At 47.5% G+C, this 23,791-nt stretch overlaps 1 protein-coding gene across 2 annotated transcripts in view; it reads right to left on the reverse strand.

The window, feature by feature from the left end:
• Positions 1-23,791, reverse strand: part of CLEC16A (C-type lectin domain containing 16A) — a 1,483,716-nt gene that overhangs the window by 412,589 nt on the left and 1,047,336 nt on the right. For both annotated transcript variants that reach the window (XM_082262146.1, XM_082262145.1), the window contains exon 15: positions 16,562-16,606. In XM_082262146.1, coding sequence (XP_082118272.1) covers positions 16,562-16,606 — 45 coding nt within the window. The remainder of the gene's footprint in view (positions 1-16,561; positions 16,607-23,791) is intronic.

The raw sequence follows: 23,791 nt of genomic DNA on the forward strand, positions 1-23,791 counted from the left end.
TGACATATCATAGTCGGGTCACGCAGCTGTCTCACTGTCCGTATCGACAAGTAACACAGCGGGGTACACCCACTTATGGAGATGTGACAATGCTGTCCTCCGGGACAAAAACTGCAAATTGGTGATTTCACAGAAACTAGAACGCTTTTTGAACACAACCACCCAGCAGACACTAACCCATACAATAACTGGAATGCCCATAAGGCATACATGAGATGGGTACTGTTGCAAGCTAAAGCCCGTAAATGCAGGCAACAAACCGAACGACTCGATTCCCTCCTAGCGGCAATTCGAGACCTGGACCGTGCTAATCAATCCCAACCCTCCCAAAACTTGGCCTCACAGCTTTCCAAGTTGTGCAACCGGCTTAGAGAGTTTTTTTTGTCAGAAACATGATTCTTATATGAGACGTCTCAAACTTGGATGTTATGCCAACCATAACAAGGCTGGTAAATTTCTTGCCAGGAGACTTAAATCTCAGAGAACCAAATCCACCATCCCCTTTTTGTTCCACCACATCACAAAGTCTAAAGTAGAAAACCTGGATTAATAGCAGACACATTTGCAGAATATTACGGGACATTGTATAACCTTCGCAATGACCCCACCACTCCACAACCTACTGACACCCTGATAAATGGATTTCTAGCCACCCTTAACCTTCCTAAGGTGACCGAAAACCAGTTGGCGAACTTCAACGCCGGCTTTTCTCCTGAAGAGATTCAGCGAATAATATCCACGCTGATTCCTGACAAATCCCCAGGCCCATATGGTCTAACGAATGAATACTACAAAACTTTTCAATCTATATTGATTCCCCCATCTGCAATCTCTATTTACGCTTGCCGCTTCAACTTTGAGAATTTCCCTCCGGAATGCTTACGGCACACATTGTAACCCTACCCAAACTGGGGAAAACACCTGACTCGCCACCAAATTTTTGCACTATTTCACTTCTGAATTTAGACATCAAGATCTACGCCAAACTCCTGGCCAAACGCCTGTTTGATGAGATACCCAGTCTGGTCAAGCCAGTCCAGACGGGCTTTATTAAGGGCAGACAAGCTCAGGACGCCACTCGGCGCAATTCCTCAACATAATCCACCGTGTCAAAACCCATAAACACCAAACCATACTCCTTTCTATCGACGCCGAAAAGGTGTTTGATAGAATACATTGGGGCTATATGCAAGCCACACTCGCCAAATTCGGATTTCAGGGTCCCATTTTATCCGACATCTTAGCGTTATATTCACGGCCATCTGCGAGAGTGTACACCTCTGGATTCTTATTGAAAACGTTTGCAATACATAATGGTACGAGGCAGGGTTGCCCCCTGTCCCCTGCCATATTCAACCTAATGATGGAGCCTCTCGCTGAATCCATTCAAACCCATCACCACATCACAGGCTTAACTGCTAACCGTGTCCCCCACGTCATTAATCTTTTCCCAGACGACATCATCTTAATCATCAACAACCCGCTTGTCTCCATTCCGTTCATACATGATATTCTTACACGCTTTAGCACCTTGTCCTATTATAAAGTAAATTTTCACAAGTCTTTGATAGTAGACCTGGGCATAAACGCACACACAAAAGCCCATTTACAAAAACAATTCCCATACGCGTGGGCCAAGGACACGATTCCATACCTAGGCATACACCTTGCAGCTGACATCTCAAAAACTATCAAAATCAACTTTAAACCTCTTATAGCAGATATCCCTCAAAACTTACAATGCTTGGCCAAAGCAGAACTATCTTGGATAGGCAGGATAGCATCTTTTAAAATGATGGAACTCCCAAAAATATTGTATCTATTCAGAACTACCGTATTTATTCGAGTAGAACGCGCACACATGTATAACGCGCACCCCTAATTTTCGATTAAAAATCGGTATAAAATTTTGTTTCACACCAAGCATTGTAATTGACAAAAAAACGTTGTTGAACACGTGTGGCCATGATAAAATTGGATTTTTGACTTACCGTAAAATCCTTTTCTCTTAAGCTCATTGACAGACGCAGTCCTCTTTGATTAATATCAGTAGGGTTATACTGCCCCCTACAGGAGTAGGACACTAGGCAGGAAAAACGTTCTGGCCACACCTTAGGGGCAGTCCCAGAGGGTATATCCTCTCTCTCCCTGCTACAGGATGTCAGTTATGTAACAAAGCAGTGTCAGAGAATTTAACCCAACCCAACTCAAAAATAGAGGGGCTGGTACTGCGTCTGTCAATGAGTTTAAGAGAAAAGGATTTTACGGTAAGCCAAAAATCCAATTTTCTCTGTCGCTCATTGACAGACGCAGTCCTCTTTGATTAATATCAGTAGGGACGCCCCAAAGCAGTGCCACAAATGAGGGGTGGGATAACGGAAATCAAAATCCAATCCAGAAGGCCCAACCGGTGCCAACCAGAAGTCTTAAAGGCTCATCGGACAAAGGATGAGACTCAACTGAAAACCCAACAGAAAAAAACCCTCGAGGTAGACCACCGGTCTCCTCAAACAGCGGCCTGCAGAACCTTGCGGCCAAAAGAGGCATCCACCGATGCCAGCACATCAACTTTATAAAATTTTGTAAAGGTATGAACCGACGACCAGGTAGCCGCCTTGCAAACCTGAACCACTGACGCCTGATGGCGGAAGGCCCAGGAAGCACTAAGCACCCGAGTGGAGTGCGCCTTAACAGGGAACGGAGGAACCCGACCCTTAATAGAATAAGCCTGTACCACCGTCTGTCTGATCCATCTAGATATGGTCGTGGCAGACGCAGGCAACCCCTTTCTAGAGCCATCCGTGATCACAAAAAGTGAATCCGTCTTACGGAAAGATTCCGTAGTAGTCAAGTACACCCTGATCGCCCGAACCACATCCAAGGAGTGTAACGCAAACTCCCGAGGATGACTGGGCTTAGGACACAGGGAAGGTAGCACAATATCCTCATTTAGATGAAAATCTGAAACCACCTTAGGAAGGAAGGATGGATTCGGACGAAGAACCACCTTATCCCTATGAACCACCAGATATGGGGAACGACAGGACAATGCAGCCAGTTCTGACACCCTGCGTGCAGAAGTGATAGCCACCAAAAAGGCCACCTTCTGGGATAAAGTAAGCAAGGGAATCTCCCTAATATTTTCAAAGGGAGATTTCTGAAGAACCGACAACACCAAATTAAGATCCCAGGGCGGCAAGGGCGCGCGCACCGGCGGAGCCAGGTGCCGCACCCCCTGGATGAAATTCCGCACCAAGGAATGAGTAGCCAGAGGCTTCTGAAAGAAGATTGCTAACGCTGAAACCTGACCCTTGATAGTGCTCAAGGACAATTTCTGCTCAACCCCCTGTTGCAGAAAAGCCAATATTCGGGCCACCGAGTAAGAACGTGGAGGAAACCCAAAGGATTCACACCACGCGATATAAGACTTCCATGTGCGATGATAGACTTTTCTGGAAGTCGCTTTCCTCGCTTTAATTAGAGTAGGAATAACTGAAGCTGACAACCCCTTGTCCTTCAGCACCTGGGTCTCAATAGTGAGGCCGTTAAAGCCAGCGATCGTAAAGCAGGATGGAAGATCGGTCCCTGAGACAGCAGATCCTCCCTGAGAGGAAGTCGCCAAGGAACTTCCGCGACCAGCCTGACCCAGTCGGCGTACCAGGCCCGACGGGGCCAGTCCGGAGCTACCAGGATAACTGGAATTCCCTCCACCTCTTTCCTGCGAAGAAGTTTCGGCAGCAACTTGAGAGGAGGGAAGGCATACAGTAGCTGATACTGCCCCCACGGGGCGACCAGCGCGTCTGCGGCGTCCGCTAGAGGATCTCGGGAGCGAGCTACAAACCTCCGCACCTTCTTGTTGAACCGAGATGCCAACAGATCCACATCCGGGGTGCCCCAATGAAGGCACAATTGGTGAAATACCTCTGGATGAAGATACCATTCCCCTTGATCCAGAATCTGACGGCTGAGAAAATCTGCCTGCCAATTTTCCACCCCCGGAATGAATACCGCGGAGAGAGCTGGAACAAATCGTTCCACCCAACGAAGGATGTCGGCCACTTCTATGGCCGCCAGGACACTCTTGGTGCCCCCCTGGTGATTGACGTAAGCCACTGCCGTGGCATTGTCCGACTGAATCCGCACCGGGTTGCCCCGGAGCTGCTCGGTCCAGTGAATCAGACAAAGTCTGATCGCTCTCAGTTCCAATACATTTATCGGTAACCTGTATTCTTCCAGGGACCAGAGCCCTTGGGCAGATCGTCTGCCGAGAACCCCACCCCACCCGGATAGACTGGCATCCGTGGTGACACTCGTCCAATAGATTGGAAGAAATTACTTCCCCTGACTGAGCATTGGTGACCGAAGCCACCAAACCAGAGATTCCCTGGTCCGTTCGCTCAGCCGGATCCGATTGTCCAGGGAATCGGGATTCTGGTTCCGTTTGAGAAGAATCTCCTTTTGAAGAATCCGGGTATGAGACTGGGCAAAAAGTACTGCCTCGAAGGAGGCCACCATCAGTTCCAGAACCCTCATGCAAGTCCGCAGGGAAGGCCAGTTGACGGTCAATAATAATTGAGTCGTCGACTGAATCTTCCGGAGTTTCTCCGCCGGGAGAAACACTTTTGCCAAGGATGTATCCAAAGTTAGGCCCAGATAGTTCAGTCTCCTGGTGGGGACCAGGGATGATTTCTGCCGGTTCACTAGCCACCCGAACTCTTCCAAAGAGATCATAGTGATCTCCAAGTTTAGCAACAGAGCCTGCGGAGACTCCGCACGAAGAAGAAGGTCGTCTAGGTAGCCTAGAACCAAAATGCCCCACTGTCGCAACAGCGCCAAAACTGGGGCCAAAACCTTTGTGAAGACCCGGGGAGCAGAGGCGAGACCAAAGGGTAACGCCGCAAGCTGGTAATGGTTCTCTCCCACGGAAAAGCGAAGGAAACGCTGATGTCCTGCGCAAATGGGAATGTGAAGATAGGCATCCTTGATGTCTATGGACGCCAGAAAATCCCCCTGATGCAGGGAGGCCACTACTGTGCAAATGGACTCCATCTTGAATTTTTGCACCCGGACAAAATGATTGAGTGCTCTCAAGTCCAGAATTGGACGCACCTTGCCCTCTTTTCTGGGTATTGTGAATAGGTTTGAATAGAACCCCTGAAAACGTTCTGTCCAAGGAACGTGGACCACCACTCCTTGATGCATCAAATCCGTCACTGCCCCCCGCAAAGCTTCTAAGCGATCCGGGGATAGTCGGATATTAGAAGGGAAGAACCGCACCGGTGGAAGTAATCGAAACTCGATCTTGTATCCCGACCGTATGACCTCTTGAACCCATTTGTCTGGAATCCTGGAGAGCCATGGGTCCAGAAACCGGTGGAGACGTCCCCCCACCCCACATATGGGTGGGGGCGCACCTTCAGGCTGTAGTGGTCTTATCTTCAGGTCTGGCAGAGCCGGACCTTTGTTTACCCGACCAGCGCCCTTTGAACCCCCCTGGGGGGGCTTTGGAGGACTTCGCCTTATCGCCCGCCCCAGAGGAGCGAAAAAACTTCTTATGAGCGGAAAAGGAAGGTCCCCGTCTGCGACGAGGTCCTTTCCCCTTAGTAGTCTGTGGTAAAAAGGTGCTCTTGCCACCAGTGATACCCTTGATGATCTCATCCAAAGGTGGCACCAAACAGGCGATCCCCTTGAAAGGGGAGATTAGCCAAGGCTTTTTTGGAAGCTTGATCCGCCGACCAGCATTTTAACCACAACATACGCCGAAGGACCACCGCCGAGATCGATACGCGCCCCATTAATAGAGCGGCGTCCAGGGCGGCGTCACAGACAAACTGTAGCGCTTGTACCATCTGCTCCAGCAAATCCAATACTGCCGGGGGGAGACTTCTCCCCTCCAGATCTCGGCGTAACAACTTGGTCCACTCTGTCAATGTTTGTGCAACCAGAGCAATGGTGAACACTGGCCTAAAGGCTGACCCTATCAGGGAAAATATAGAGCGGGATATAGATTCCGCCTTACGGTCCACCGGATCCCGAAAAGACGGAGTGTCCTCCAACGGGATAACAGTAGCTTTATTTAGCCTAGAAATCGGTGAATCCACCGACGGTGGTACCGTCCATTTATTAAGGAGTGATTCTTCAAAAGGATAGCGTCTAGCAATCCGTTTGGAAATACCAGGGGTTGGTTTTGGACGGACCCATTCTTCCTTAATTATATCTTGAAAACATTTGGGCAAAGGAAACACCTTTGCCATCTTGGTAGGCTTGCGAGTACCAAAAGCAATTTCAGTATCAACTGCCTCCGTAGGTGTAACCTCAAGTCTTAAAAGTTTCCCGCACAGACACAATCAGTGCATCTACCAGCGCTTCATCTTGCGCTATAGCGGAGGCAGAAATGTCTTCCTCGCTATCTGAGTAGATGGGATATGAGACACTAGCCCCAGAAGAGGGACCTGCAGCCGCCACGACAGGCTCAGAATCTGTATCTGAAGTGTCAGACGAAATAGGGGTAGGCGGGGGTCGTTTTCGCCCCCCGTCCCTGACAGGCCACCTCCACCCGGGATACAAAAGACTCCAAAACCGCTGACAATGCATCAATAGTAAGTGGAGAACTGGAGGGTCCTGCGGCCACCTCGAGGGGATCAGGTGGGGATACATGTGTGGCAGGGTCCATTACAAATCCAGGAACACCTGCCAGCAAACAAGGATTGCAAAGGAAAAAATTTTTTTTTTTGTATGTAGTCCCCCAGCGCAACAGCGCCCCTCAGTGCCACCTGCTTCGGACCCCCACAGAGAGAGAGAGAGACCCCAAGGGCTCACCACCTGATGCACAGAAGCTTCTACCGAACTGCTCTCAGCGCTGTCCTTACAGAACAGGAAGTCTTATGGATCGATTTACCCGGGTAAAGGAGGTGGCTCCGCCCCTTTACACGTCTTCCGGCACTCCCACCGCTGCTCCTTGAGGCAGCTGGGTGTATCCAAGATGGCCGCCGCCATACAGGAGACATTAGGCTACGCCAAAATGCGGCCCACGGAAGGATTGCGGCTCCGCGCGGCCCGCGGAAGGATGGCGGCTCCGTGCGGCTGCATCGCTAATAGAGGACTCCCATGCGATAGGTAGGTGCCTGATAGTATCATCCCTCTGCATGACTGTTTCAACAGTAACGCCAGCGGCGCCCTGTCTCCATCCTTGACCGACATCAGTCATGGATTCCTTAGTCCTTTTACAATGCAGGCTTTCCTTGCAGCGACAGACTCATATAGATTGTCAGCTCCCAAACCAAGCCTCCTGGAGTGGTATACCTTACTCACCAACTCACACTAGCAAGGGGGAGATATGTGAAGTGTGTCACAGGATAGAGGGGAACCCGGGATCATGAGGGTCAGACCATCCACAGAGGGGCCTGCATCTATTCCCAAAACCCGACAGGGGGAGAGGGGGAACATTCTACTAACCATACCGGAACAGGCGGGCACCCACTCCTAACAGAACCCCTCTCCACCGAGGTGGGGGGGCTGTCGACCAATACGGACACCGCGACTCAGTTTCCGACTGGTCTTAGGCGACCTGGCGAGATGTTTAACTCGCGGGGCCAGTCCCCGTCCAGTGGGACTATGTCGCGGCCGACCCAGCGTGGAGCTAGGGCCTGCACGCGCTCGTAGGCCGGCTGGGGTGACCACTGGATCTCCACATCCAGCCCCTCGCCCAGCTCCAGCATAATTGCTTGAAGATCTCACAGGAACAAAAACTGGAGAGAAAAAGCTAACTAAAAAAGATCTAAAAAAACTTGCCAGGACCAGAGATCCCAGCAAGGAACTTAGGTCCTTACTCCTGACTAGGCAGAAAAAAACTGACATCCTGTCGCAGGGAGAGAGAGGATATACCCTCTGGGACTGCCCCTAAGGTGTGGCCAGAACGTTTTTCCTGCCTAGTGTCCTACTCCTGTAGGGGGCAGTATAACCCTACTGATATTAATCAAAGAGGACTGCGTCTGTCAATGAGCGACAGAGAAAAATCATTTATTGACAACGTAAACTGGTATAAACACAATACCGAAATAAAATTACCGGTAACAATATTTATTTAAAATGCTTCAAAGTCAGATTCATCATCAGATACACTAAAGAGTTGTTCCCATTCTTCTCGAGTTAATTTTTCATCAGTGTCCCAGTTGGCAGGAACATCTGTTTCTCCAGTTTCTTCGCTTAAAATATGAAGAACACTGAATTACGGTACGCAAAACACTGAATTGTACAAAAGCAATGCTTACCGTAACGTGTGGGCTAGGCGAGGAAATGAAGCGGCGACCATACAGCAGATAATAAGAATTCTCACCCCCAGTTCGGGCCGCCCACTGTACGCGACGAGGGGACATTTTTTTTTTCTTCGCCCTCGCGTACAGTGAGCGGCTGCAGCCCGGAAAAGGCGCAGTGCGAACTCACAATTCGCCTGCGCCCTCAATGGACCGGCCCCCACTGCCACCCCACCCCTTGTTTATAACGCGCACCCAAACTTTGATTTCTTTTTTTTTGGTAGAAAATTTTGCGTGTTATACTCGAATACATACGGTATCCTGCTCCCCATACATGCGAAATACTTCACACAACTTAATATCCTTCTCAAACACTTTGTATGCCTGGGGAAGAGGCACAGATGCTCTCTGACCCACCTCACAAAGCATAGGCGGGTTGGGGGTGTGAGCTGGCCAGCCGTAGAAGACTACTACACAGCATCCTTACTATCACAAAGAAATGGTTCCTAGAATCCACAGGCACATTATGGGTCCAGCTTGAGGGAGCGATGAACCACTCCCCCTCTCTGCACCTACTACTTATCACGGATTCCTGGAGGCCCCTAAGTCTTAACTCCTTGCCCCCCACGACATGCGCCACCTTATTAGCATGGAGGAAACTAGTATCCTCACCAATGGCTCCTTCACCATACTCTGCTCTTCGCATTCCTATCCAGGTTCTCTAAATACTCATCCCCTATTTAACAACCCACAAGTGGTGTGACCATGGCCTCAAGTGGATTGACAAACTTATGGATGCTCGAACCGTTAAACCGCTGCTAGCACTTGTTGAAGCACTGTACAGGTCCCTCTCAAAAAATTAGCATATTGTGATAAAGTTCATTATTTTCTGTAATGTACTTATAAACATTAGACTTTCATATATTTTAGATTCATTACACACAACTGAAGTAGTGCAAGCCTTTTATTGTTTTAATATTGATGATTTTGGCATACAGCTCATGAAAACCCAAAATTCCTATCTCAAAAAATTAGCATATTTCATCCGACCAATAAAAGAAAAGTCAACCTTCAAAAAATTTGGTTCAGTTATGCACTCAATACTTGGGAATCCTTTTGCAGAAATGACTGCTTCAATGCGGCGTGGCATGGAGGCAATCAGCCTGTGGCACTGCTGAGGTGTTATGGAGGCCCAGGATGCTTTGATAGCGGCCTTGAGCTCATCCAGAGTGTTGGGTCTTGCGTCTCTCAACTTTCTCTTCACAACATCCCATAGATTCTCTATGGGGTTCAGGTCAGGAGAGTTGGCAGGCCAATTGAGCACAGTAATACCATGGTCAGTAAAGCTTTTACCAGTGGTTTTGGCACTGTGAGCAGGTGCCAGGTCGTGCTGAAAAAAATGGATTTTTGTAAGATCTTACCGTAAAATCCTTTTCTCTTAAGCTCATTGACAGACGTAGTCCTCGTTGATTCAACACACTCGGGTTATGCTGCCCTCTACAGGAGTAGGACTAGACAGGAAAGAAAACGTTCTGGCCACACCCTAGGGGCAGTCCCAGAGGGTATATCCTCTCACTTCCTGCTCTAGCAAATCAGTTATGTCACAAAGCAGTGTTTAGAGAATTTAACCCAACCCAACTCAAAAACAGAGGGGCGGGTACTACGTCTGTCAATGAGCTTAAGAGAAAAGGATTTTACGGTAAGATCTTACAAAAATCCATTTTTCTCTGTCGCTCATTGACAGACGTAGTCCTCGTTGATTCAACACACTCTGGACGTCCCAAAGCAGTACCACAAATGAGGGGTGGGAAAATGGAAAACAAATCCAATCTAGAAGGCCCAACCGGTGCCAACTAGAAGTTTCCAATGCTCATCAATTAAAGATGAGATTCAACGGAAAATTCCAACAGAAAACAACCCTCGAGGTAGACCACCGGTCTCCTCAATTTGCAGCCTGCAAACCTTGCGGCCAAATGAGGCATCCACCGATGCCATCACATAAATCTTATAAAATTTTGTAAAGGTATGTACCGACGACCAGGTGGCCGCCTTACATACCTGGACCACTGATGCCTGAAAGCCCAGGAGTACTGAGCGCTCGAGTGAAGTGCGCCCTAACAGGGAACGGAGGATTCCGACCCTTACTAGAATAAGCCTGTACCACCGTCTGTCTAATCCATTTGGAGATAGTCGCGGCAGATGCAGGCAACCCCTTTCTGGGGCCATCCGTGATCACAAAAAGTGAATCCGTCTTACGGAATGATTCCGTAGCCTTCAGGTATACCCTGATTGCCCGAACCACATCCAAGGAATGCAGGCTGAGGACACAGGGAAGGTAGTACAATATCTTCATTCAGATGAAGCCTGAAACCACCTTTGGAAGAAAGGATGGCTTAGGATGAAGAACTACCTTATCCCTCTGAATCACTAAATATGGGGACTGGTCTGACAATGCAGCCAGTTCTGACACCCTGCGTGCAGAAGTAATAGCCACCAAGAAGGCCACCTTCTGGAATAAAGTAAACAAGGGAATCTCCCTGTTGCTTTCAAAAGGAGGTTTCTTCAGAACCGACAACCAAATTAAAATCCCAGGGCGATAAGGGCGCGCGGACTGGTGGAGCCAGGTGCCGCATCCCCTGGATGAAATTCCGCACCAAGGACTTAATAGCCAAAGGCTTCTGAAAGAAGATTGCTAATGCTGAAACCTGACCCTTGATGGTGCTCAAGGCTAGTTTCTGCTCAACCCCCTTTCGCAGAAAGGCCAATATTCGGGTCACCGAATAGGTACGTGGAGGAATTTCTAAAGATTCGCACCACGCGATATACGTCTTCCATGTGCGATAATAGACCTTGCTGGAAGTCGCTTTCCCTGCTTTAATTAGCGTAGGAATAACTGAAGCTGACAACCCTCTGTCCTTAAGTACCTGGGTCTCAATGGCCAGGCCATTAAACCCAGCGATTGTAAAGCACAATGGAAGATCGGTCCTTGAGACCACAGACACTCCCTGAGAAGAAGTTCCCAAGGAACGTTCGCGACTAGCATGTCCAAGTCGGCCGGACCGGATTAACGAGGCTAGCCTAGAATTTCCAGGACAACTGGAGTTCCCTCCATCTCCATCCTGCGGAGAAATCTCAGCAGCAATCTGAGATGAGGGAATCCCTTTAATAGCTGACACTGCCTTTACAGGCCGTTCAGCGCGTCTGCTGCGTCCACTGGAGCATCGTGGGCGCGCGTTACCAATCTCCGCGCCTTCGGGATGCTGTGAAGAAGGCACAGATCATGACATCCTTGGCGAATGACTTACGTCATCACCCTGATATTGCCTGACTGGATCCGAACCAGGCTGCCCTAGAGCTATCTGGCCCTGGCAATCCGACAAAGTCTGATCGTTCTCTGTTCCCACACATTATTTAGACACCTGATTCCTATCACGAGTGGTGATTTCTCCTGGTTAAACATTAGAGACCGAAGTCACCCGGCTAGAGGCTCCTTGGTCTGTCCGTTCAACCGGATCCGATTCTTGTGGGGAACTGATGCTAATCTTTGGAAAAGGTAAAGAAAATGATCTGTTCAGGGAACGGTAACTACCGCTCCCTGTAGTACTTACGCTGACCCAGCATTTTAACCACAGCACACGTCTGAGGATTACCGCTGACATAGATGCATGCCCTAATAGGGGGGTAGCATCCAAGGCTGCGTCACAGACAACCTGTAGTCCTTATATAATCTGTTCCATCAAAACAGATGTTGCCTGGGGGGTACCTTTCCCCTTCAGGTCCTGGCGCACCAATCTCGCCCATTCCGTAAATGTCTGAGAACTAGATCAAATGACAATAACTGGTCAAAAGGCTGATCCTATCAGGGAAAGATAGTGCGGGACTCCGCTTCTACCTTCCGATCCACCGAATCCTTAAAGGACGAAGCGTCCTCCACCGGAATAACCGTGGCTTTATTCAGTCTGGAAATAGGTGGATCCACCACTGGTGATACCGTCCATTTCTTAATGAGGGATTCCTCAAACGGATAGCGTCTAGTAATGCTCTTGGAACTAGTAAAGGTACGCTTAGAATGATCCCATACCTCTTTAATCTTTTTACCCAAACACTTGGGTAAAGAAAAAACCTTCACCGTCCTGGTGGGTCTGCTAGTACCAAAGGGAAATTCCTTTTTATTTGCCTCTGCCGGAAAAACCTCAAGTCTTAAGATTTCCCGAACCGCACAACTAGTGCGTCCACCAATGCTTCTTCCTGATTTATGGCGGAAGCATGAACGTTCTCCTCACTGTCTGAGGAAACCTTACCTGAGATAACAGCCCCTGCAGAGGGGCCTGCAGCTGCAATAACCATCTCAGCATCTGAATCTGAAGTCTCAGACGATATAGGGGTAGGCGGGGGTCGCTTTCTTGACCCCCGTTCCTGACAGGCTGTCTCCACCCGAGCCACCAAAGACTTCAAAACTGCTGTGAATGCATCCATACTCTGTGCACTGGCGGGTCCCGCAGCCCCCCCGAGGGAAACCGGTGGGGGTACCTGTGTGGCAGGGTCCATGATAATTCCAGATACTGCCCGGAAAAATCAATTTGCCAAAAAGAAACAAAACTTTTTTTTTTTTTTTTCAGACCCCCAGCGCCACAAAGCCCCTCAGTGTTGCCTGCTTAGGGACCCCTATAGAGCGAGAGAGAGAGATAGACCCCAAAGCTCACTACTTACTGCTCAGAGTTTCAGCATTGTCTAGAACAGACAGGAAGTCTTTTGGCTGGCTTCCCGGGAAGAAAGGAGGCGGCTCCCCTAGCACACCTTCCGGCGCCTCCCCTAGCTCCACGAGGTGTTTGAGTCACTTCAAACATGGCCGCCCCCATGCTGGAGACACGAGGCTACGCCAAAATGGCGGCCTCGTGCGAACTACCAGACAATGGCGGCGGCCTGCACAGAATAGCGGCATGTCCGCAGAAGGATCTCGGCCTCACAACCCTTCAACTCCTAACTAGACAGAAAAAAACTGATTTGCTAGAGCAGGAAGTGAGAGGATATACCCTCTGGGACTGCCCCTAGGGTGTGGCCAGAACGTTTTCTTTCCTGTCTAGTCCTACTCCTGTAGAGGGCAGCATAACCCGAGTGTGTTGAATCAACGAGGACTACGTCTGTCAATGAGCGACAGAGAAATGAAATCTTCATCTCCATAAAGCTTTTCAGCAGATGGAAGCATGAATTGCTCCAAAATCTCCTGATAGCTAGCTGCATTGACCCTGCCCTTGATAAAACACAGTGGACCAACACCAGCAGGTGACATGGCACCCCAGAACATCACTGACTGTGGGTACTTGACACTGGACTTCAGGCATTTTGGCATTTCCCTCTCCCCAGTCTTCCTTAGGGTCCGGTCACCTCTTCTCGTTGTGCAGCATTTTCTGCCACACTTTTTCCTTCCCACAGACTTCCCACTGAGGTGCCTTGATACAGCACTCTGGGAACAGCCTATTCGTTCAGAAATGTATTTCTGTGTCTTATGTGAGGGGTTGTAACAAATGAAAAACATCAATTACAGAGTGCGCTAAAAAGTTATGGAACACAAATATTCACAAAAATGGTGATTGCTGATGTTCAGCTAAACACAAAGTCTATATTCTAAATGATGAGACTGTGCAAAAGTCTTGAAAATCCAAAGAATATAGTGAGGTTGGGGAGTGATGAAGGATAAGGGTAACCTCTTCCCAAACGGTGATCCAGACAGTGCTCAAATGTACACGTGATGCACCCAGTGTTAAGAAGGGACTCTTACCAGATGATGGAGAGATGCAAACATATAGTGTATAACCCTGGAGTCCGTTAGGTCAGCTTGTAGGAGAGAATTCACAAGAGGAATAAAGCGACCATCTGCTTCCAAAGTGTGGGGACACTAACAGATGGTCGCTTTATTCCTCTTGTGAATTCTCTCCTACAAGCTGACCTAACGGACTCCAGGGTTATACACTATATGTTTGCATCTCTCCATCATCTGGTAAGAGTCCCTTCTTAACACTGGGTGCATCACGTGTACATTTGAGCACTGTCTGGATCACCGTTTGGGAAGAGGTTACCCTTATCCTTCATCACTCCCCAACCTCACTATATTCTTTGGATTTTCAAGACTTTTGCACAGTCTCATCATTTAGAATATAGACTTTGTGTTTAGCTGAACATCAGCAATCACCATTTTTGTGAATATTTGTGTTCCATAACTTTTTAGCGCACTCTGTAATTGATGTTTTTCATTTGTTACAACCCCTCACATATTTATATTTTTTCAGTGCTGCTTTTTTTCCACTCTTTTTCTCATTAAAGGTTCGCGCACCTATTTTTCTTTTCACCATTTCTGTGTCTTACCCTCTTGCTCGAGGGTGTCAATGATGGCCTTCTGGACAGCAGTCAGGTCGGCAGTCTTACCCATGATTGCGGTTTTGAGTAATGAACCAGGCTGGGAGTTTTTAAAAGCCTCAGGAATCTTTTGCAGGTGTTTAGAGTTAATTAGTTGATTCAGATGATTAGGTTAATAGCTAGTTTAGAGAACCTTTTCATGATATGCTAATTTTTTGAGATAGGAATTTTGGGTTTTCATGAGCTGTATGCCAAAATCATCAATATTAAAACAATAAAATGCTTGCACTACTTCAGTTGTGTGTAATGAATCTAAAATATATGAAAGTCTAATGTTTATCAGTACATTATAGAAAATAATGAACTTTATCACGATATGCTAATTTTTTGAGAGGGACCTGTATATAATCTCCCCCCTCCATCTCCTACTCTTACACGCAAATTCACACCTTTCTCACCAAATATCTCCCCCCCCCCCACACTATACACCTATACAACCGAGTACAAGAATTTTATGCACTACCCGGAGGAAATAAGAGAGACATCTCTTTATTCTACCACCTTCTAGGAGGTAAAACCCTCTTCGACAAAACTCCCCCTATGCTACGATGGGAAACAGACCTAGGCAAGCAATTTACTCCACAACAATGGGTTAAGGCGTTCCGTGCTGTATCGAAGGTGACGCATTGTACGAATCATTGGGATCTGTCCCAAAAAATTGTAGCCAGATGGTACAAAACCCCAGTCCTCCTTGCAAAATGTATTCCCTCCTGCTCACCACTTTGTTGGAGGGATTGTGGACACGCAGGCAATATCTACCATGTTTTCTGGTCATGTGTAGGCATCCCCAGTTATTGGAGTAAGATTTTCCAAATTATGGCAGAAATCTCAGGGATCCTTAAAAAACCCGACCCTGCCCTTGCTATTCTCCACATACGTATTCATGAATACCTGGGCGAATACCGGAATATCATAGTCCACCTCTTAGTTGCAGCTAAACTTATCATTGCTAGGCATTGGAAACATAGCTCAGCCCCTAACCATAGTGAGGTACCTGCTCAAGTTAACCTGAATTACCAATATGAACAACTACTAGCAGCCAGAACCCACAATTCAATATCCTCCTTTCACAAATACTGGGAAGCTTGGAGAAAATGGTACTCTTGATGTTATGACTGCAGTTTTGTTTACATTCCGTACCCTATATCTCATTCTCAAAAGCTTGTATCCAGAGAGACGTTTATTTTCCTCTTTTGTAACTGAATACTACTAGGTAACCTACTTTTCAAATGCAAATGTTATCGTTTAATTGTATGTTTTCCTTGTTTAAATCCAATAAAAATTACTTGGAAAAAAGCTTTCCCGGTGTTTGATCACCTGAAGGTCCCAGCCTATAACCCAGGGTCTATGAATACTTAGCTTGTGTCCTGATTAAGATACTGAGGCATGCAGGGTTATATTAAGTGAGAAATTGTTCTTGGCTGTCCTTACAGCTTTTGATTGCCAGTGCCCAACCTTGTGAAAAGATCCACATAACACAATGTTTCTGAATAATTTTCCTGTGTCCCTTAATGAAACACTAAGATAAAAGTGATTTGGCAGTCTTCCCTTCCCCCTTCAGCACAGCTTGCTCCCATATGAGGCGCCTGGGGATGAGAGACAATGCTTCCTAACTTACATTTAGCCCTCAAAACCGATTACATTTTATTTTTATTTTTTTCACATTTACCTATTGTCATTGTTTTGTCACTTGTACTCATTCATTCGAACCTATATTCTGTACAACAAGGTTTGATAAATATTGTTCACCTTCCTTTTTTTGTTCTTTCTGAAAACTCCAATAAAAATTTTGAAAAAGATAAAGCAATTTGGTATTTCTGATATGTACCCTACTGATTCCTTTGCAGTGTTAATCTTAACATAAAACTCACTGTAAGCAGTATGAAAAGTCTTACCTTGTAGAAATGTCGAAGAAGGTGTACACTCTCTTCCCTTGCACCCTGAAAATAAGACAAACACTGTATTTTTTATAATATTAGGAAAGTCACATACTGAAAATTTACAAAGAACTGGCAAGGAAACCAAACTGATAATTTATTACTGCCATACTTTGGTGATCAACAGTTGGCATCTGTGGGTTCTAACATTAGTCAAATCTGCCATGCCAATATGTATGATTATGTACGAATATCAAAGGGTAGCCATACAGAGTCTGATTTTTATTCAGAGAGTATACAACGGAAAAAAAAAAAAAAACACCATAACATCCTGCAGCTGAGAATAGTAGAGTATATAAGTCAAAACTATTTTACAGTGTAACTTAAACCTAACAAAAAACATGTAAGTTACTGCATCTCAACAGCCTTTGGATGAGGTGGCTGCATTTGCTTTTTTTCATTTAGACTTTTTTTCCTTTATTTTACCTGGTGATCCTGCCAGTATCTTACCTCCTAGTATCTTAGTACCTAGTACCTGCCAGTATCTTAGTCCTAGTGTGACAACACTCACAAAACACCTTTTGATCCTCCAAAAAATAGGTGGGAAGTGTTCAGCAGTCCTAACACATTTCCAGAATAAATTGTTTGAGATATCACTGCAGAGTGTACAGGACAGGACTAGCCTTTTTGCACTTATCAAACCGATATAACAAATGGTATATATTTAACAGAATAAAAGGGACTAAATAGGAGAACTGAATTGCTATGGTTTGCTAGACACGTAGATAAGGGTGGGGGGGAAGTATTTTGGATACCTAAATAGGAGATACTTTTATCCTCCCCTGTATATGGTAAGTGTGCAGTTAAATGATTTCTAGTGGCTTTAGATACACCTAAATCCAAAATAAGTGATTTAGTATAGTTTACTTTATAGTAAGATATAGATGCAAACTGCAATAGCACTTGGTGGGCACAAGGGAGAGATTCTTAAAACAAGAGAGGAGGATGATAACATCATTCACAAAAAGGTTGATGACAGGAGATTGTTTATTAAGGTGAAAACCTGTAATGGATGTATCTGAAGGTATAGTCTTGGCTAGGGGCTCAATCATGAGGTTACAGATAGGGAGAGATAAAGGACAACCCTTTCTGGTTCCATTAGTAATATGGGGTGGTTTAGATAAAAGGCTGGAGGAGTGGACCCGTGCGGAAGGGGTGGAGTATAGGGTTATAATTGCAGATAAAATATGTCCAGAGGATCCAAATTTAAGCAGTAGCATTTCCATGTATAGCCAATGAATATGGTCAAACGCCTTCTCTGCATCTATAGATAAGAGAAGAGAAGGTGTTTTACTTGATTCTGCATGGCTGAGTATATTTAAAATGCATCTGGTTGCATCAGATGCCCATTTTTCTTGGTGAAGCCAGTTTGATCAGGCTTGATCAACATGGGAAGGACATCAAAGAGGAGCAAAGAGGAGTTTAGCTAAGAGTTTGGCGTAACCTTTCACGTCGGTGTTCAGTAATGAGATAGGCCTAAAATTGGCAGGGGTAGTAGGTTCTTTATCAGGTTTAGGCAAAGTACCAATATTGGCTGAAAACAGTGGGAAAAATGGATTGTTGTAAAATCTTACCGTAAAATCCTTTTCTCTTAAGCTCATTGACAGACGTAGTCCTCGTTGATTAATAACAACTCGGGTTATACTGCCCTCTACAGGAGTAGGACTAGACAGGAAAGAAAACATTCTGGCCACACCTTAGGGGCAGTCCCAGAGGGTATATCCTCTCTCTCTCTGCTACAGCAAATCAGTTATGTCACAAAGCAGTGTTTAGAGAATTTAACCCAACCCAACTCAAAAACAGAGGGACGGGTACTACGTCTGTCAATGAGCTTATGAGAAAAGGATTTTACGGTAAGATTTTACAAAAATCCATTCTTCTCTGTCGCTCATTGACAGACGTAGTCCTCGTTGATTAATAACAACTCGGGACGTCTCAAAGCAGTACCACAAATGAGGGGTGGGAAAATGGAAATCAAAATCCAATCTAGAAGGCCCAACCGGTGCCAACTAGAAGTCTTAAAGGCTCATCAATCACACGATGAGACTCAACTGAAATTCCAACGGAAAAAAACCCTCGAGGTAGACCACCGGTCTCCTCAAATTGCGGCCTGCAAAACCTTGCGGCCAAATGAGGCATCCGCCGATGCCATCACATCAACTTTATAAAATTTTGTAAAGGTATGAACTGACGACCAGGTAGCCACCTTGCACACCTGGACCACTGACGCCTGATGGCGGTAGGCCCAGGAAGTACTGAGCGCTCGAGTGGAGTGCGCCTTAACAGGGAACGGAGGATTCCGACCCTTAATAGAATAAGCCTGTACCACCGTCTGTCTAATCCATCTGGAGATAGTCGCGGCAGATGCAGGCAACCCCTTTCCGGGGGCCATCCGTGATCACAAAAAGTGAGTCCGTCTTACGGAACGTTTCCGTAGCCTTCAGGTATACCCTGATTGCCCGAACCACATCCAAGGAATGCAACGCATATTCCCGAGGATGATTGGGCTGAGGACACAAGGAAGGTAGCACAATATCTTCATTCAGATGAAAGTCTGAAACCACCTTAGGAAGAAAGGATGGCTTCGGATGAAGAACTACCTTATCCCTATGAACCACTAGATATGGGGAATGGCATGATAATGCAGCCAGTTCTGACACCCTGTGTGCAGAAGTGATAGCCACCAAGAAGGCCACCTTCTGGGATAATGTAAGCAAGGGAATCTCCCTGATATTTTCAAAGGGAGGTTTCTGCAGAACCGACAAAACCAAATTAAGATCCCAAGGTGGTAAGGGCGGGCGGACTGGCGGAGCCAAGTGCCGCACCCCCTGGATGAAATTCCGCACCAAGGAATGAGTAGCCAAAGGCTTCTGAAAGAAGATTGCTAATGCTGAAACCTGACCCTTGATGGTGCTCAAGGATAGTTTCTGCTCAACCCCCTTTTGCAGAAAAGCCAAGATTCGGGTCACCGAATAGGTACGTGGGGGAAAACCCAAAGATTCACACCACGCAATATAAGTCTTCCATGTGCGATAATAGACTTTGCTGGAAGTCGCTTTCCTTGCTTTAATTAGAGTAGGAATAACTGAAGCTGACAACCCTCTGCCCTTCAGTACCTGGGTCTCAATGGCCAGGCCATTAAAACCAGCGACTGTAAAGCACGATGGAAGATCGGTCCTTGAGACCGCAGATCCTCCCTGAGAGGAGGTCTCCAAGGAGCGTTCGCGACTAGCATGTCCAAGTCGGCCTGACCGGCCTGCCGAGGCTAGCCTAGAATTTACAGGATAACTGGAGTTTCCTCCATCTCTATCCTGCGGAGAAATCTCAGCAGCAACTTGAGAGTGGGGAAGACGCATAGTAGCTGATACTGCCTTATTAGGCCGTTCAGCGCGTCTGCTGCGTCCGCTAGAGGATCGCGGGTGCGCGTTGCTAACCTCCGCGCCTTCCTATTGAGCCGATATGCCAACAGATCCACCTCCGGGATGCTCTGATGAAGACACAGATGGTGAAATCCTTGGTGATCGACCTAAGTCATCACCCTGATATTGTCTGACTGGATCCAAACCAGGCTGCCCTAGAGCTGCCTGGTCCAGGCAATCCGACAAAGTCTGATCGCTCTCTGTTCCCACACATTTATCAGAAACTTGATTCTTATCAGGAGTGATGATTTCTCCTGGTTGAGCATTAGAGACCGAAGTCACCAGACTAGAGGCTCCTTGGTCTGTTTGCTCAACCGGATCCGATTCCTGTAGGGAACTGAGACTAATCTTTGGAAAAGGTAAAGAAAATGATCTGTTCAGGGAACGGGAACTACCGCTCCCTGTAGTGCATAAATGTTGGAAGGGAAGAATCGCACCGGTAGCAGAGATCGATGTCCTGATCGTATGATCTCCTGAACCCCTTAGTCCGAGATTCAGGAAGGCTCTAGCTCTCAAGCCGGGTGGGGGGCGCACCTTCAGGCTGTATTAGCCTTAACCTCAGGTTTGGCTGAGTCGGCCTTTTGTTTGCCCGACCAGCGCCTCTTGAACCCTCCTAGAGGGGCTTTGCCTTTCCCGCTCGCCCCAGCGGAGCGAACGAACCCTTTATGAGCGGCAAAGAAAGGTCCACGCTTGTTACGAGGTCCTTTAGCTTTAGCAGCCTGCGGCAAAAAAGTGCTCTTGCCCCCAGTGACATCCTTAATGATCTCATCTAGGGTGGCCCCAAATAGGCGATTCCCCTGAAAGGGGAGATTCGCCAAGGCTTTTTTGGAACCTAGATCCGCTGACCAGCATTTTAACCACAGCACACGTCTGAGGATTACCGCTGACATAGATGCATGCCCTAACAAGGGGGTGGCATCCAGGGCTGCGTCACAGACAAACTGCAGTCCTTGTATAATTTGTTCCATCAAATCAGATGCTGCCTGGTGGATACCTTTCCCTTTTAGGTCATGGCGTACCAATCTTGCCCATTCCGTTAATGTCTGTGAAACTAAACCAATGACAATCACTGGTCTAAAGGCTGACCCTATCAGGGAAAAAATAGTGCGGGACTCCGCTTCCATCTTCCGATCCACCGAATCCTTAAAGGACGGAGCGTCCTCCAACGGGATAACAGTGGCTTTATTCAGTCTGGAAATCGGTGGATCCACCACTGGTGGTACCGTCCATTTCTTAATGAGGGATTCCTCAAACGGATAGCGTCTAGCAATGCGCTTGGAAACAGTAAAGGTACGTTTTGAATGATCCCATTCCTCTTTAATTTTATTACCAAAACATTTGGGTAAGGGAAAAACCTTCGCCGTCTTGGTAGGTTTACTAGTACCAAAGGGAATTTCCATCTCAGTTGCTTCTGCCGGTAAAACCTCAAGTCTTAAGGTTTCCCGGACCGCCACAACTAGTGCGTCCACCAATGCTTCTTCTTGTGCTATGGCGGAGGCAGGAACCTCTTCCTCACTGTCTGAGGGAACTTTACCTGAGACAACAGTCCCTGCAGAGGGACCTGCAGCTGCAATGACCATCTCAGAATCTGAATCTGAAGTATCAGATGAAATAGGGGTAGGCGGGGGTCGCTTTCTTGACCCCCGTTCCTGACAGGCCATCTCCACCCGAGAAACCAAAGACTCCAAAACTGCTGTGTATGCATCCATACTCTGTGAACTGGAGGGTCCTGCGGCCAGCTCGAGGGGAACAGGTGGGGGTACCTGTGTGGCAGGGTCCATGATTATTCCAGACACTTGCCGGAAAAAATGAATTTGCAAAAAAAAAATAAAACTTTTTTTTTTTCTTTAGACCCCCAGCGCCACAGCGCCCCTCAGTGTTACCTGCTTAGGGACCCCTACAGAGCGAGAGAGAGATCGAGACCCCAAGGCTCACCACTTGATGCTCAGAAGTTTCAATACAACCTGTTCCAGCACTGTCTATTACAGACAGGAAGTCTTTGGCTGGCTTTCCCGGGTAAAAGGAGGTGGCTCCGCCCCTTTGCACGCCTTCCGGCGCCTCCCCCTAGCTCCTCGAGGTGTTTTGGTCACCTCAAACATGGCCGCCCCCATGCTGGAGACACGAGGCTACGCCGGGTAAAAGGAGGCGGCTCCGCCCCTTTGCACGCCTTCCGGCACCTCCCCATAGCTCCTCGAGGTGTTTGGTCACCTCAAACATGGCCACCCCCATGCTGGAGACATGAGGCTACACCAATATGGCGGCCTCGTGCGATCTGCAAGACAATGGCGGCGGCCTGTGTAGGATAGCGGTGGCTAGCAGCGACCTGCGGGATGTCAATGTTCGGCCTGGCGGCCTGCGGGAGTAACTCGGCCCCACAACCTTCACCCTGAATGGTGATAAGCCTGACCGGCGGTACAGGGCCCTGGCGGGCCGCATGCGGTCCGTGGGCCGTCGGGAGGCAGCCCTCTGTCCTTCCGAAGTGACCGTTTGCTGGAGGAATGGCGATCTGGACTGCAGTGACTCAGGCATAGGCATCGGCCTGTGTACAGCCTGACAGGTAGGATACCTTTTACTTTAATGGTAAAGCCCCTTATAGTACTGCCACTGACTTCAGTCACTCTTACAGTTTTGCAATGACCTTTAGATAGTCAGCTCCCAAACCAAGCCTCCTGGTTTCTGTTCACAAAAAATCACACTCAAATTGGGGGATCTGTGACCAGTTATAGGATAGAGGGGAGACCCATCCTACCATTCCAGAGAGGGGCCCGCGTCCACCACAAACCCGACAGGGGGGGAGGGGGAACATCTACTCACCATACCGGAACCAGGCGGGCGCCCACTCCTGACAGAACCCCTCTCCACCGGGGTGGGGGGGCTGTCGACCAATACGAACGCCGTGACTCTGTTGGTCATTGGCGTTCAGGCGAGACGTTTAACTCGCAGGGTCAGTCCCCGTCCTAGTGGGACTATGTCGCGGCCGACCCAGCGCGGAGCTATGGCCTGCTCGTAGGCCGAACTGGGGTGACCACTGGATCTCAACATCCAGCCCGTCGCCCAGTTACAGCTTGCTTGCTTGAAGATCTCACAGGAACACTGGAGAAAAAAGCTGTCTAAAAAATCTAAGAAACATTCCTGCCAGGACCGAAGATCCTAGCAAGGCATCTAGGTCCTTACTCTTAACTAGACAGAAAAAAACTGATTTGCTGTAGCAGAGAGAGAGAGAGGATATACCCTCTGGGACTGCCCCTAAGGTGTGGCCAGAATGTTTTCTTTCCTGTCTAGTCCTACTCCTGTAGAGGGCAGTATAACCCGAGTTGTTATTAATCAACGAGGACTACGTCTGTCAATGAGCGACAGAGAAAGGATTTTTGTGCAGCTGCTTCTGAAAAAAAAATGTTGTTATGTAAGGGGATAGGATATTTGCGCAACACTGGTAGTATTTGTTTGTAAGAACATCTGGTCCTGGAGATTTACCTGCAGGTAAGGTTTTAATTGAAATAGCTATTTCTTTATCTGAAAATGGGGCATTTAGGGTCTCTAGCTGGGCAGAGGACAAAGATTGGAGTTTGATCTGGTTCAGAATGTGGTTAATACCCTCAACTTTAGGTTGGGGGGTTGCAGAATCATCTTTTAGGTTGTACAAAGCTTTATAATAGTCAGCAAAGGCGTCAGCTATTTGCTGAGGGCTACTAAGTTTTTGTTTGGTAAAGGGGTGAAGGACAAATGGTAATCTAGATCTGTTGGCCTGTGACTCGTTTAACCATTTTGC

The sequence above is a fragment of the Pelophylax lessonae genome (assembly GCF_965119305.1).
Source record: "Pelophylax lessonae genome assembly, chromosome: 6".
NCBI classification, from domain to species: Eukaryota; Metazoa; Chordata; class Amphibia; order Anura; family Ranidae; genus Pelophylax; species Pelophylax lessonae.